General features: G+C 38.0%; 1 protein-coding gene across 1 annotated transcript in view; it reads left to right on the forward strand.

The window, feature by feature from the left end:
* The window catches only part of oxr1a (oxidation resistance 1a), a 123,517-nt gene that overhangs the window by 10,704 nt on the left and 95,385 nt on the right, over positions 1-17,428 (forward strand). The window contains exon 2 of the mRNA XM_026283515.1: positions 3,865-3,930. Coding sequence (XP_026139300.1) covers positions 3,914-3,930 — 17 coding nt within the window. The 5' untranslated portion in view covers positions 3,865-3,913. The remainder of the gene's footprint in view (positions 1-3,864; positions 3,931-17,428) is intronic.

Below are 17,428 nucleotides of genomic sequence, written 5' to 3' on the forward strand. Positions count from 1 at the left end.
ATGTGGGATTGCCCAGTAGGGGAATCACAACAAATGGGAGGCACCTAGTCCCACACAGGGCTCACCGCAGGGGCATGTACAGAAGTGCTGGACATCAACAGTGATGGAGGAACCCAGGCTTCTGAACTGAGGAACTCACCTGAGGGGAATAGCGCACGTATACAGTCCGTGGAGTGGAATGGTGCAGCAAGCGGATTGACACCGAGCAGGTCCTTACTGGCCCAAAGGGGCAAGTACCTGGGAGGACACGGGCTCTACATCAGAATCAGAATCAGAATCAGAATTTAGATTATAAAATCTTGTGAATGTGTTAGGTGTCGCTCAGCCCACAGCTCTACTGATGTCTGTTAGCCAGCGCCCAGGAGAAAGCTACACTCCTAGTTGAGTGAGTTCTCACCCCTAGGGGGCATGGCAGGTCTTGAGCCTGATAAGCCAGGACAGTAGCATCCACTATCCAGTGGGATAACCTCTGCTTGGAGACAGCCTTTCCCTTCTGCTGGCCTCCGTAACAGACAAAGAGCTGGTCTGAGGTCCTAAGGCACTGAGTTCTGTCTACGTAAGTGTGGAGCGCACGTACTGGACAGAGCAGCACCAGGGCTGGGTCTGCCTCCTCTGGGGCAGCACTTGCAAGCTCACCACCTGATTCCTAAAAGGAGTGGTAGGAACTTTGGGCATGTACCCAGGCCGGGGTCTCAAGATAACGTGAGAGTTGGCCGGGCCAAATTCCAGGCACTCTTCATCAACTGAAAATGCCTGCAGGTCCCCGACCCTCTTCACCAAAGCCAAAGTCATCAGGAGCGCAGTTTTCAAAGATAGAAACTTTAGCTCTACTGAGAGCAAGGGCTCAAAGGGAGCCTTCTGCAGTGCCGATAGAACCACTGCGAGGTCCCAAGAGGGGACTTTGGCAAGTTTTGGAGCAGAGATGGGCTGCACCACCCTTCTGTGACTGACTCCTCACTGCGGCCGCGATGAAGGCTGTTGCTGTGGGCGTGCAGGAGTGGAGGAGGGAGGCCATGGCATGCAGGGCAGAAGCGGCCTGGCCCGCAGCTCTGTAATCCATGGCCACAAGCGTGGATGAGAACTTACAGACCTTGGAGGGCAACTGCGGACACAGCATACCCCTCGGTCACTCCACCATCTGGGCAGTGAAGGTGGTGGAAGTACCAGAACGGTTTCAGGGAGTTAAAGGTGCCTTCCATGAACTGGTCAGCACGAGCAGCCCCCAGGAACCAATCATCCAGCCTCGAGAGCTCGGGACAGGGTGGAGGATTCCACTCAAGCACGATGTTCTCAGCTGCCCGGGAAAGCACGGCCGTCAGCTAGGAATCGGTCTCGGCAACGCTGGCACTCCAGAGGGAGGCAACGCAGATTAATCCTCATCTCCCAAGGACTCAAGCCTGCCTTGTGATGCGGCAATCGACATAAGGTCCTCCTCCCGAGCCCTGAATGAGATGTCAGAAGCCTGAGAGGGACCAGCAAACTCATCCGGCTGTGGCGTTTGTGAGGGCGGCTGGCTCGTCGGGGAAGCCCACACGGTTAACCCTCAGATCACCCTGGCCACCAGCTGAAGTTGCCCTCTTACGAGTAGAGGAGCTAGAGCGGGTGTGGTAGAGGGGACTCTATACCTTTTAAGGTAATCGAGTCTCAATCTTGATGGTCATGTCCCCGCAATGAGAACATGAGCCATCCACAAACGCAGTCTCAGTGTGCTGAAAGCCCAGACACATGATCAGCAATCATGGCCGTCACAAAGAGCAATATATCCACCGCACCAAGACAACACGGGTGGAATGACATCTTTAAAAAGATGCAAATTCAGCCCATTACTCTTTTAGCTTAATAGAAAAAGCTCTTTTAGAGGTGCTGAAGCGCTCAGGGGAATGCAGGAGCTGATGCAGGAAACCCAGACGAACCGCTGAATCACACCGTCACACCAACACTAGTTGATTCATCTTTAACCAATCCGATGAAAGCAGCAAACGATGTGCTCGGCTCCGAAGTGAAAGCGAGTTGTTCGCTTCTCCTTATATACCCGCTCTGCGGGGCATAGCTCATGATGCAAATTCCCCAGATACCATTGGTCGTTTTGTAACCACTCGAAGGTGTTTGGGCTCGCGGGCGAGATCCCATTTGTCAGTCTCTTTCTGACGTAACGTAGAACGTGACCGACTGAAAGGGAACTGATTTTATATATATATACTTATAAACAAAAGCTTTGGTACCTGTAGCAGGTGTATATATATATATATATATATATATATATATATATATATATATATATATATATATATATATATATATACACCTGCTACAGGTACCAAAGCTTTTGTTTATAAGTCTTTCTTCAACAGGCTTTCTGTTTTTTTTTTCACATCTCCTTTCTCCTCCCACACGTGTCTCAGATGTGTTGGGTTAAAAATAGACTAGATTAGACCAGCAAGTGAAGATCAGAGTGTGAAAGTCAGAGTGGAATACCGAACAAGAGAAATCCCATGATTCAATGCTGTTCATCATTGCCATCTTTCTGTGTTTTCCCTGAACTCAACACAACACACAGCTCTTAAAATAGACCAATGTTTTGCGTGTCTGTGGATCTGGACATTAAAAGGAATAAAACAACAAAGCATTGACAACTGTACACATACACTACACTATTCAATGACTATTTGTCCTCATTTGACACTGTGCGTAAAAAATAAATAAATAAATAAATAAATAAAATAAAAAAATTATATATATATATATATATATATATATATATATATATATATATATATAAATGATCCATTATTTTTGCCCATTTTTGATTTCATTTTATTATTTTACTTTTATGGTGTGTTTTTTATTAGAAAGCAATTTTGTATTTTTTTTTTTTTTTACCATATGCAACTGTAGCAGTACTAGCATTGGACCTCATTCACAACTAACAAGTTGTAACTGTAAAACTGTATTTTCAAAGCTTTCTAGAAGGAGAATGTGCAATTGCTCTTTTGACTCACAAAATGTGTTTCCAAGGAGAGTTGAGGTGTTGGAGTTGTGCACATCTCCAAGAAGCCAAAAAGCAAATTCATGTACTTTTTTTTCTGTCTGCTCCCAAAACATTGGCTTTTGCACTTATCAACTCTTCCAAACTCTTCCAAGTGAATATTTCTTTGGGCAGGTTTATTTTTGTATCGGCACATACCTTAGTCTTGCATACTACTTTTTGTAATATTTATCTTTACTATTTACGCACTTTAAATCTATGTACTATAAAATGATATTAACATATTAAAAAAAAAAAGGCTGTATACAGTATATAATGTACAGTATTCTACAAGTATTCTGTCTTGAATGGCCATGCAGTGTTGACAACACTTTTTAATTTCACCCATTAACAGATGTAGAAGACTGCAAACTCTCCCTTCTGTCTTTAGATGGAGTACAGCTTACGCTCAGCAAACATCTCACAACATTTAACCAGTGTGATAATGAATTATTCATCAATTCACATAAACTATTAAACTAAGCCTTTAATGAGAGCGTTTAAGATCATTAAGCTCAAAGTACTTCAGTTAGACATTAATCAGCCAGTTTGTTCTTTATCCTCTGGTCACTTTTAATATCTGTAAATGTGTCCAAAATAATAATTTTGGGTTCCTTATTTCTTAATACATGGTATATGTCTTTATATTTGGTTAAAAAATGAACATACACTATGAGTTTTTCTAGTTTAGCAGCTCTTTTTATGAATCTTTTATTAATGTGAGGTTTGTGTGTGTGTGTGTATTTGTTTTTTGGGGACATAATCAGTGTTGTTTTGGGCTCAGGTCACCTTCACATATCTGCTCTTAATATCCTTTCTGTGTCTGGTTGCTTTCTCAGGTTTTTCCCAGAAGGAAATCTTTGAGTCAGAGGCCAACGTCCTGCCAACATGTTCAGCACCAAAAGGTGAGAGCGACACAGTTGTTTGTTGCTTATTTTTGTGATCTTTTATCAAAATTTACAGTGATTTGGAAGACTAGAGTTTCTGTCATAATTTAATCGTTGTAGATGATAATTGACTCACAATTAATGTAAAGGCATAAACTTGAGTTTTTATTACATTTTTGCTGCCATTCTCTGAATGTGTGTAGCGTTCACCCATTTTTGTCAATCTTTTTTCATAATTTCAGTGCAATGACACATTGTATTTAACTATTTCATTCAAGCATATATTTCCTTTCAATTCATTTCCATTGCAGGCATGTTTTCAGAGTGTCAAAAGACATGTTTGACTCATCTAACCGAATATGATCACGCGTCTTGTGGGTCAATGCACAGAGACACATGCTAAGTTTGACGCCACAAACGTAATTGATAGCTTGTGGAAGTAAAGAAGCCTACTGGGAAGATTTTTTAACATATTATTTTTTCCCCATGCTTATGAGTGCCAGAGTAATTTTGTTGATCACACAGTACAGATTTGGGCCTACTTACTAATTAAAACAAATTAAAGTGTATTAGTCATAAGAGCAAATTTCTCAAGTGATGATTCTCATGAGTTTTGGCTTTCTATAAGCGGTTTTGTACAATGATGACAGTATTCTAGATCAGAGAAACATGATTTTCAGGTTCTAGTTCAGTTCGCCCATTAGTATTGTAAATATGAGTTTAGGTTTTTTTGGTTTTCATAATGTTTGGCAGCAATAAATACTAGACCAAGTGTAAAGAAAGATTAATTTTGACACGTTTTGTTTGCATACAAAAATCCACCTTTTCCTCTCCTTTAATATTTAATAGTTTAAGTCTCTGGTTCTTTTAAGTGTGATGATTTCGGCTCACATTTAACAAAAATCCACCAATACACTATCTCAACAAATAAAAAAATGGTGGCATGCCAATCAGCTTTTCAACTCAAAATACCTGCAAAGGTTTCCTGAGCCTTCAAAATGGTCTCTCAGTTTGGTTCACCAGGCGACACAATCATGGGAAAGACTGCTGGTCTGACAGTTGTCCAGAAGACAATCATTGACACCCTTCACAAGGAGCCACAAACATTCATTGCCAAAGAAGCTGGCTTTTCACAGAGTGCTGTATCAAAGCATGTTAACAGAAAGTTGAGTTGAAGGAAAAAGTGTGGAAGAAAAAGATGCACAACCAACAGAAAGAACAGCAGCCATATGAGGATTGTTAAGCAAAATCGATTCAAGAATTTGAGTGAACATACATGATCATATGGTTTAAAATCAATCTGCATCCAAAATAGAGCTCTTTAATTGTTTGGGTTTGGGTTCTCATCAACAGTTTAATGGCTCATGTTTACATGCGCTTGTTAAACTGTAATGGGAACACAGCTAAATTGAATCCTTCATCTTTGGGATTGTTTATTAAATGCATTACAGTTGGAGCAGCTCATTAAAAATGTTGCCCAGCCATCAGTCTTCTCATGAAAAATGAACCGTAGTTGTCTTTGAGGTCGCAGTAATGTGTATGTGCTCTGGGCGGCAGATAAGGCTTCCTCTAATTAGACTTAGCAATGTTTACGTTCTGAAATGAGCTCAGGCAGTAAGAGCTAAACCCTTCCACCGATGCCCCGGGCACAGGACTCATTACGCAGTCGTCACATTGCGGTCACCCAAATCATCTTGACCTCCTGTAGCTACACCATCCCTTAAAATCCAGCAAATATTTAGCTGACTCTGGGTAATAGAAAGAAGGTTCACCCTCAAGGTTTGTTTTGAAACAAATCACATTATAGTTTAATTTAGTTCTAAATCCTTGTGTGATTCCTGTGCACTGACTGAAGTATGCACCAGTGACTTCCTGCTGAAGCAGGAAGCAGCCTTCTTAGGATGTGGAGACTGAGCTGTCACATACAGGGTTTTAATTGCTGTCGCCCGGTGAGTGCTGTCACAATATTAAAGCAGTATTGACTTGGACTCTTGAGCTACAGGAGACAGACAGGTTTGGTGTGATGCTGTGGATGTCATACTTTCAGGCTGAATGACATTATACGAATGGAATTAGATCATAGTGTCATAGAGATTCTTCTTTTCATGGAAAAAAAAAAAGAAAAAAATTGGAGGTGATTTAATTTGACACAAATATGTCAGCAGGCAACTTGCTAAATCATTTACATTGCTTGTGTGGGGAAAACATGCCCATACAAATTGAATGAAATTAAAAATCTTTACAGTATTTGAAACAAATGTAAAAATATCTGTTAAAATAGGACACAATGTACTTCATTAGTATGAAGGAATTTTGTAATATTGTTTATTTATTTATTTAGTTTAGTGTTGTCAAAAGATTAATGGTGATTAATCACATCCAAAATGAAAGTTTGTTTACATTTATATGTGTGTGTAATATGTATTTTTATGTATATATAAATACACACCCATAGTGTATATTTTATAAATATTTTAATATTTATACATTTATTCATGTTCACTTGCTATTCATATGAATTGACTTGTAGCATTTAAACAATTTGTTTACATTTTTTGTGTAGTAGTTTTTATGTATTTATAGACAAACTTTGTGTTTTCTCCAGTTATCGGCCTTGACATAAAAAGTATTATCAGTTTGCTGGTATTAGCCAGAATTTTTATTCTAAACTATACCCTCTTCTTTGATTACTTGCTTATTGCTGATGCTCCTTCTAGACCTGCCGCTGTTGTCAGAAGCAAAATTGATGCAAGACAAATCACAGACACGACGTTGACTGCAGCAATCAACGCCATGCTGTTCCCATGTGTAATATGGGCACAAATCAAACTCCCTAACCTTGCCATAGAGAGCACTGACACCAGTGACCCACACTTGATTAGTTGTAACTTGCAAATGCAGAAGACGTTCTTCGGAGAGCATGAGGCACGGAGGGATATTCGGTCCTCTTCAAAAGCACAATGATCTAATCAGGGCAGAATGACCTACAAATGCACAGATATCCTGATTGTCATTGGGAATGATTTGCAATTCTGAGATGAAATGGTGGAGATGTGAGAAGCTCAACCGATTACGCTCCCCTGCTGTTCTCTTTCCTGAGGGTGATTTTGATTGGTGTTCTGTTCATTAGCATAAAGGGGAGGTGTTTGTGAGTTATTCTTAGTGTGTTTGTCAGATTACAGAAGATGCGTTTAATAATTTTCACACAATTTTGGTTATGTGCTGTGCACTCAGGGTCCAGAATGAACACTGGGCAAATGACAAAGTCAAGTAACAATTGGCTTTGACTGGTAAATGAAATAAAGGCCTATAACTTTAACTTTATTAAGAATTGCAGCATTAGATGGTTTAAGTTGAATTGTAAGAACTGTAGTCTGTGCTTGAGACGTGTAAGAGATTTCTTCCAAAATTTCCCGTGGTGACACATATGTGAATTATTCCTTACATAAAGCCACCAAAATGAAAATATGAGAGGAAAATCACAATTCTCTTCACGTCTTTGTGACAGATGAAGATTTATCTTGTGCATTACATTGCAAGTGACTCAGTGACTAATCTGGGCTGTTTGTCATAAAAGGCAAAAAATGGCTGAATATCTTTGTTGTCATAGAAACAAAAAAATATTTTATTTAAAATAATGCAAAATACACTTTCACGGTAAGTTGTCAGGTGAGAGAAAAGAACATCTGCAGTCTGATCAAATCCAAAATAACAAAGATTGCCAGGTTGTTTTAATGTTGTATTTTTTTTTCTGCAGAAACTCTATGGAGGACTTTAAAGAAAAAACAAACAAACACAGGCACATCATGAATTTATTTGATTTGACTGACAGCAGCAACTTCACATTCACAATTTCCTGATGGTGAATAGTATGCACAGAATCAGACATGATGCCCACTATGGATGCGAGGTTTTGTCTTGTTAATCTGTTCTGCCTAACATGAACATACACGCTTCAGCTGTTGATATGTGTGATTGACGACACCACTGGCAGCTGAAGTGCTTGTCTGATCTGTTTGTTTATAATGTGTTTGCTTCTGTCCTGTCTGTTACTGTAAGAGTCTTCTCAACATTTTAGGGTCCTTGCTGACGCACATTGAGTCATCTATCTGTGTTTTCTAGTTGCTGTGGCTTAGGGATACATGCAGTTGAGATTAAACTATGAGAACATTTTGCATAATCACTCCAATCAATTAATTTTTTTAATTTTTTTTTTTTTTTCCATAGCAGTGGGACTGTATGTTTTCACTAGTTAACAGGCAACCACAACTGCATTTACATCTTTAGGGCAGAGCGGTGGCTTTTTATGCACTTGCAATTCCCTGACCTATATTAAAATCTCTAAGACCAGAACAAATTTATTTAAAGCTCTAAGAGAAATTAGATGAGGATGGGATAGTATCGTTTTCCGCTATAGAAAATTAAGTTCTCAGACACTCAAAAAATATAGGATAATTCTGATTTGCTGATTATATCTGTAAAGTGCCTACTAATTAAAATGTTTGTTGGTTTTTTTAAATACATTTTTCAGATTGACTCGTCTTCACACTTGAAAATGCTGTTTGCGAAAGGTAGACTTATTTTTTAAGATACCTTATTTTGTTCAATTTCCAAAGCAGAATGGTGTCTGTATTCTTCCCAAGTAACAGAAATCACTATAACAAACTCGGTAGGGGAAAATATTGATTCAAAATGGTGGACAAAGTGCTAGTTGGTAAAATAATTTCTCTTTTTTTATGATGAATAAAAAATACTTGATTCTAATTAAAATTTACTATTTTATCAAATTTTTGTGAGTGCTTTGTATTTTATTTCTGGTTCGAGTATCTTAGTGAGATGTTAATGCCAAACTTCATTGAAATCAATTGTGAGTAAAGTCTACCGTGTGCGTCGCATGATCAGCTCTGGTTGTTGACCCGTGGAGTTGCTGTTTTTTTTAGTGTCCCAAATCTGTTAGGTTCCATTTCAGTAAAGATGCCTGTGTAGGCGGTAGACATCAAGACATCTCGCTGTTTTTCAAACCAGAACCACTGACCCAAAAAAAACTCTTTCTATAGTGAGTGGAATCTCTTTTATATGACTATTTGCATTAGGTTTGCTTTATAACATCCTTTTATCAGCATGCTGCTCACCGTCTATTAAGGAGTCTAGCTTCCTTCCGTGTCTGTTTCAGAGCAGGGATACGGTAGTTTTTTTCTCCATAGTCGAATGCTGAAGCATTTTTTATGCCCCAGTATATGAAGCCCCATTTTAATGGGATTATTTTTTTAGGCCACCACTTTAACTTCAAAGAGACTCTGATCATGGCCAGAGGTTATTCCAAAACACCGTTTTCCATTGGAATGCTTTCCCACATATTCCCTTTCTGGATGTACTGTAATTTATCACCATTCCACCTCTCTGTGCTAATATTTGCACAGTTCTTTTTAAGTGTTTTTAACACTAAGTGGGCACCAGCTATTGGTTTTGTACCTTGTGTTTCAGATAGACTTCATCTGATGACGTATACAGTATATATCATTAATGATTTGCGAGGACAAACTTTGCTTTGTCATTTGTTGTAGTTGAATTCTACCATCTGATTGGACAGTATTGCAGCCAGGGTCCCATGCAGTCCCCGTGCGAGGTAGAGAGCAGGACCCCCTTGATCCTTTCATGATGGTATTCTGGGTTTTCCCATGATTGCAGTGGGTGTTGTGTTGTGTGTCATGATCATGTATTGAAATAAGATGACAAGAAGCACTGCATCCTCACATTAACACTTCATTTAATTTCTAATTTTATTTCTTACTGAAAACAGCGGTTGCTTTCAAGGTTGCTTATTGTGTCATTATTTACTCACCCTCATGTTGTTCCTTTGCTTTTATTTCTTCCTAGGGCGAGTAAAGAAAGACACAAAACATTTATTTTCGAGCGAACTATTCCTTTAGATAATCAGAAAGAGATGTAGATATAGAATCGTGCCAGTTTTTGTATTTACAGCCACGGTTGCTGAGTAGAATACATCAATCTTGTGAGTATATTTTCAGCAGACATGACAGGCCGTTTTAAAATGTGTGTCTCTATAGAGCTTGCGTCAGCAGTTTTCTTTCCCCTCTTATACTTCCAGTATCAAATCATTTCTCAATTTACACTAGACCCTTGATTAGAATTCTTTAAACGACCTAACTCAGTCACAGGCTTGAACTCCTCCTGCATTTCTCTGCCATACAAACATTTGCCGACATGGGATGTTCTTTCACTGTCGTCTCACATCTGAGCGAGGCACTGATCCTCCACTGCACATTCATTTGAATTAGGGACATGCTTTGTGTTTTGCAGCTCTCTGATGCAGATGTTTGTCTGAGGAATGGACGGACAAAAATAAAATGAAATCAAAGCCTATTAATGAAAACTAGCATGAAATATTCTCGCATGTCATCCATAGTTTTGGATGCATGCAGTGCTTTCTTATACAAATTTGGCCATAAAAAGGTATCTCAGAAAGTAACCTTTTGAAACAAACTTTGTGAGGACACCTGATGCTTGGCAAGGCAATGATGCTTGGCATGGCAATCTATGTAGGCAGCTCACTAGGTTGTGGAACTGAGCATTTAATGTGTGGGAAAAGGGATGTGGAGGTCAGTGACTGTGATTCACAACTTGCCTTTTATCTAAAGCTTCTCCAAAGCAGCTTAAAGCACTTTAAATGAGTCTCATTAGACCCCAGAGAGTCATGACAGATATTTCTCTGATTGCACTCAAGTCTATCGTCATCAGTTTGCGTATGTTCTGATGTTCTTGTGCACTGTTTATTACCTGTTGCTGCTTCATGTAGGGCAGGCTATCATTAAAGAAATCTTCATTTTAGTTGTATGGCTTAAAAACAGTAATATTGTGACATATTTTTTCAATTTAAAAATAATTGTTTTATTTATATATATATTAAAATGTAATTTATTCCTGTGATGCAAAGCTTTATTTTCAGCATCATTACTCCAGTCTTCAGTGTCCTTCAGAAATCATTGTAATATAGTAATTTGCTGCTCAATAAAATTTTATTACTATTATTTATGTTGAAAACAGTCATCTTCATAATTTTGTGGAAACCATTTTTTCATGATTATGTGATTAACAGAAAGTTTAAGAACAGCACAAAGCTTAAATCAAAATCTTTTGTTTCATTATAAATTGTACTGTCAAACAAATTGTGATTAATCCAAAAGAAAGTTTTTGTTTGCATAATATATATGTGTGTACTGTGTATATTAATGTATATATAAATACACACATGCATGTATTTTTTCAGAATATGTTGTTTATGTTAAATGCATTTATTTATTGTATAAATTATGTCAATATAAATATAGGCATGTACATATTTTCTATATATATATATATATATATATATATATATATATACTGTATGTGTGTGTATTTATATATACATAATAAATTTACACAGAACACACATTATGCAAACAAAAACTTATTTTGTATGCAATTAATCATGACTAATTGTTTGACAGCACTAATTATAGATGTCTTTATTGTCAATTTTGGTTTATTTAATGCATCCATGCTTGTTAAAAGTGTTAATTTCTTTATAAAAATAAATCATACTGGTCCCAGACATTTAAATGGTAGTGTAAATATTGTTTTTTTTATTATAAAATTGTTAGACTCCTCAATGTTAATGTATCTAGACTGGCAATCTTGGCTCTTGGTGTTTCTGAAGCAGCGAGGTGCTTCTCTGACTGTCCCTCCAGCTGTGGATAGAGGATGAGAAGCATCTCTCAGACAGCTGGAGATGTTTCACATAGAGCAGTATGTGTGAGGCTGTTTCCTGTAACCCCAGGAGCTTCTGCAGGAGATTCCTTTTCCTGTATGCATCACTGCGAGCCTAAACCCAAGCTTCAGGTCCTATGAACAAAGGCACTGGTTTTCATTGTGTTTATTAAGCCTAGGTTAATTCACAACCATTCACATGCATAGTGATTTGGGACATTGATTTGGGAGAGATTGCAAGCTACATAACAATGGGAAAAAAAATTGAGTTTAAAGGGTACATAACATAGACCGTTTCACCTAATCTCATTGTAATCTTGAGTACAAGTTGCAGTGACGCTATAGTTACGCTCACTCGCTGCTCAGGCACCGCTCACGCTTGCAGTGTGAAACAGCCATAAGTCAGTTTTTAGTACAGTTAAGTTCAGTAACTTAAGTAGGCTAACTCAGATCATGTCACGTCTTTTTTATGCTCATCTCAAGTCCTGGCGTCAGACCGAGAAGTGTCACGTGTCTGTGGCACATGTCAGTGTCACATCATGAACAAACAAACCGTCCTTATGAGCCCCACAACGTCCTCCAGCTGCACTGAAGCATCTCTCAATGTTTCCTGACAGAGCTGCACACTGCTGGGATGATAAAACATTTATATTTGTTGTTTTCTTTCTAGACACACTCGCCCTGATTCTACACGGCTTGATGCAACCTCAGTGACAATCCACCACACTACTTGTTTGAAGAATACAGAGACTGAAATAAAGGAAGATATGTAAAATAGTTCCGCTAATATTGGTGAGAATTTTTTTTTTAAATAGTAAAAAGTGTAATAACAAAATAGTAAAAAATAATGCATTGTTTTATATGATTAAGATAACAATATTTTTTAAATAAAGTTGTTTATTAAATATTAATATCTAATTAAGTTAGACAACTTTAAAGCTCAAAATTTATACTTATAAAATAATAATAAAAAATAAAAATGATATATTTGTTTATAAAATGTTTATTTAATGATTATCTAATTTAATTTAGACAAATTTACAGCTCAAAGGTTTTAATGAAATCATAATTTATTCAAAATAATTACATTTTTATTAAAAAAAGGTAACATTTATAAGATAATTAAGTCTAATTATTAAGTTAACTGAAATATGAGCTTAACATTTAGTTAGCTATTATGAATAAATTGTTTTCTTTTACCTAAAATTGACTTTATGCAGCATGTGCTGCTGACTAATTATAAATTGTATTGAACCCAAAAAAAAAACATTTTTATTATTAAAAACATTTAAAAATGTACCTTTAACTTTATTCAACCTAGAATATTGCCTTAATGTGAGTGCACAAGCGAATAAATATCTTTAGTCTCATTTAACAACATTTCACAAATCATTAAATATACTCATACCTGTAAGTTCACTCATACAGGTTTGCAGCTGAAACATTTTGCATCTGCGATTGTCAGAGATTTTTCTGTAAGTCTCAGTCTCAGTTATAGATAGCACTTATCACCTGCTCTAAATGCTCGTACTGCCCTTTAAATGTGCTCTAATGAGGTTTATTCATCCTTCAAAGTCACTGATAATATTGATCAGAACCAGCGGTGGTTTAAAAACGGTTCACAAACAGTTCGCTTCTCTTGTACGCCTGTGTTTATAAACCAAGGTCAGCGCTGTCCGCTGTACGCATATGAGAAAATGACTCATAGATTAAAGAAGAATGAAATGCCAGGAGATGAGCGGAAAATCTAATGACTTCATCTCTAAACTCAGCAGCACTTCTTCAGGGACACAGCTGGTAGTTAATTGTCTCTTATGTAATATATGAGACCACGTGTTCGATGGCATTTAGATGTGTAAATACATGGTGATTGTTCAGTGCATGCTATAGATTTGACATAAGTGGGTCATATTGTTAGGAATAATTGTTTCCCTGTCTTTTTAATAAAAAAAGACCTTGATGTCCTATGAAACTAAGAAGTAAGGAAAAAAATCATCTTTATGCAGCTGCAACAGATGACCGTATTATTGTATGGACCAATTTTTTCTCCATCTTGTTATTATAAAGCTCTTTAAACTTTTAATACTCTTCTGTAAAACATGAAAGAAGATATTTTGAGATTTGGGTATGGGCCCCAATGTTGTTTGGTTCACAGTGTTCTTCAAAAAATATTTTTCTCCGTTCCACAGAAGAAAGAAAGTCACACAGGTTCGAAATTGCATGAGGGTTAGTAAATGATGACACAATTTTCATTTTTGTCTGGATTATCCCTTGGAACACTGCATAAGTGCGTCCCAAATACTGTACTTATGCACTATTCTATAACATTTTGTAGTATAAATATTGTGAGTAGTGTGTTCACACTGAACATTCCAAAAATAAAAAGTGCACTTTAAAGCTGCAGGAGGTAACTTTTGTAAAAATATATTTTTTACATATTTGTTAAACCTGTCATTATGTCCTGACAGTAGAATATGAGACAGATAATCTGTGAAAAAATCAAGCTCCTCTGGCTCCTCCCAGTGGTCCTATTGCCATTTGCAGAAAATCCTCGCTCCCGTTAAGAAACAACCAATCAGAGCTGCGGTCCGTAACTTTGTTTGTGTTCAAAATGCAGAAAAATGTATATAATAAGCGAGTACACCATGAATCCATTTTCCAAACCGTGTTTTTAGCTTGTCCTGAATCACTAGGGTACATCTATAATAAGTGTTTATATTCTGACTATTTTAGATTGCTTCGGGGGTACCGCGGCGGAGTAACCCAGTACCTTTGATTCTTCATAGACATAAACAGAGAGAAGTAGTTCCGGCTACGATGTTCTTCCGCAAGACGCAAGCAGTTCTGTTTATTAACCGCTAGAGCATCAAAAGTTCCCTACCGCAGCTTTAAATAACCAGATGATGCAATTAAATAACAGAGAAGAAAATCATGCACTCAACTTTTGCAGCTTTAATTACATCATGAAGGGGGAGGGGATATCCGATTCCAATTATTAATGACAAAATAACCATATATAATCGATACACTACATGGTTGAGTACATAGTGCTTAAGTACATAGTGTGTAAGTGTATAGTGTATAGTGGGGTCATTCGGGATGCAGTTCATGTAATAAAAAACAAGCTGATGTAAGCATCCAAACACAACAATTGTTCATGCTGCTTGCATAAGTGTTATATAAGTAAAGAATGATTCAAACAGATTGATACGATTACTTCGATTATTCCGCAGTCTTTGCCACTCAAGGTAGATGTCCGTGAAACCGGTGAAGCTTGATAAATGCTGCTCTGTTTCACCTTCAGCTCAGTAAGGCATGCAGGCCTCGAGGCGGCCCAAGGAAGCAGTGAACCCAGAATAGGCGAGAGATGGCGGAGCTGTCCTGACTTCCTGGTGGTTCACTGGAGCGCTCAGTGGCTGCTGTGGTGAATGGGAAGTGACATGAGACAACCACAGGCGCTGCTGGGCCATGCTGATGTGACAGAGCTCATTACAGGGCCTTGCAGAGACTTTTCCCACTAGCTGTGGCATATATTTTTAGTCTATAAGGCCAAGCAAACTAATGTGTGCCTTGGTAGATGAGCACAATTATGCAAAAACGTCTATTCAGAGATTTTTCACGTTGTATTGTGTCATCAAGTTGAACTGTGAAAGCAACAATTGTTTCCAGACAGGTTTCATGAACACACCTACTGACACACCCACTTTGATTATGGTAGTCCCACCCCCAAACTCACAACATTACAGGGTGTTTGGTATTGACAAAAAAGATACATTTATGTCCTTCGATAACGATAATTAAATGATTGCGGAGTGTGTTTTTGTGCTGGTACCTTGACTGGTTTTAGATCTTGCTGTTCAATCAAACAATTTGTTCAAATGGCTGATTTATAGTGTTGGGTCTGTTTGGCTGATTTATAGTGTTTGTTGAATCCTAGTCCTTAAACAATTAAGGTTGAATGGGAAATGTTTGTTAAACGAATAGTTCCCCCAAAATGAAAATTCTGTTATTGAAGGGTAAGTTGAAAATACGTTTTACTCACCTTAAAGGCATTCTAGGTGTATATAACTTTCTTCTTTTGGACGAATCCAGTCAGAGTTATATTAAAAAATATCCTTGATCTTACAAGCTTCATAATGCCTCAGTGTTTTTGTTCAATAGTCCAAAAGTCAAATAAAGCGCATCTATCCAAATTTAAAATGTGCCTCAAATAGCTCTGGCTCTGGGGGGTGAATAAAGGTCTCCTGTAGCAAACCGATGTGTTTTTGTAAGAAAAAGATCCATATTTAAAACTATATAAACACGTTTCTTTCACTTCTCCTATCTGTTGTAGGCGGTCTGGTGGATGACATAGGGCATAAGTGTCTTGTACACGCCGGTGATTAGTGACAAACGTGGAAGCACAACAGAGAGAGAACAAGACAAAACGCGAGTCATGAATAATAAGTACAAAAAAAAAACATTAGCCCAACCCTAGTGCCACCCCTGGAGTAAAATGTGCTAATTTAAATTTTTTTGTGAACTTGCCCTTTAATTATTCCTTCTCATGTCGTTCCAAACCTGTAAGACCTTTGTTCATCTTCGGAACACAAAAAAACACTATTATTTTAATGATGTCCTTACATTTCTGTCAGCGAGCTCTCGTATTTCATCAAGGGATAGTTTACTTTCAAATTAAATTTTGATGTTTTAGCTTACCACAAGGGCATCCAAGATGTATGTGTCTTTGTTTCCGCACTAGTTCCCATTTTTATTACTCATATAATGGAGGTCTATGGTCACCACCTCAAAGAGCATGCACAGAGGAGTCCAAATTAAACAATTCCCCATCGTAAGTACACATTGATGACCTAAGACACGAAACGAGCGGTTTGTGTAAGAAAACGAACAGTATTTATATCGTTTTTCCCTCTTGTACACAACCACGTCCAAGTGATCTGAGGGCGCGTGTGCTTCCTGTTGCGCGCGCGTTCTAGCTTAGTCTGCGCAAGCGCGGAAAGTGCCGGAAGTGATCTCTCGCGTGTCTATGTCACTCATTGTTTACTGTTTACCACACGATACGCCACCAGTCTGGTTAATATCTTAATATTAATATCTTAACCAATCTGGTTGAGATATTAATATCTTCATGGAATATGATCTTTACTTAGTATCCTAATGATTTTTTGCTTGAAATTTTTTTTAGAATTTTGACCCATATAATGTATTGTTAAGACTCATCCACACCCACCTAAAATGGCTCATTCTAACATGCCCCCAAATCTTTACATCACAATGTGGGAAGATTTGTATAATGCCACCCAAATGTGTACCTTTTATTCTCGTTATAGTACAGTTGTTGCCACTTCCGCCATGTCGTATAGACACTGTGTGTTTCACTGTGAAAGCTGAACTGCTTAGTTTGGCCTTCCAAAAGAGGACAATATCCGTTTCGTCACGCCTGAAGCGGAGTCCAGCCCCGGGTCGTCACATGTGGTTGCCACGAGCCTAATGGATGCTCCTTCGTAGAATCCGGCCTCAGCTCTCTTTAGGCAGTGGTGTGTGATGCTGTTTAGTTGAGAAGGTGAAACTTTTTTGTTTGGGGTGGACATGACTAGAAATGATGTTTATATCACATTTATAATGGGTTTTATGTTTATGTCTTGTCGCTACGGCCGGACAGGCCATCACAATATGTGAAGGGGCGTAACATTTCCGTCAAAGCTTTAGGTTTTCAGCCAAGCACAATGCACTGGATAGCTGGCCAATC

The sequence above is a fragment of the Carassius auratus genome, chromosome 16 (assembly GCF_003368295.1).
Source record: "Carassius auratus strain Wakin chromosome 16, ASM336829v1, whole genome shotgun sequence".
Taxonomy (NCBI): Eukaryota; Metazoa; Chordata; class Actinopteri; order Cypriniformes; family Cyprinidae; genus Carassius; species Carassius auratus.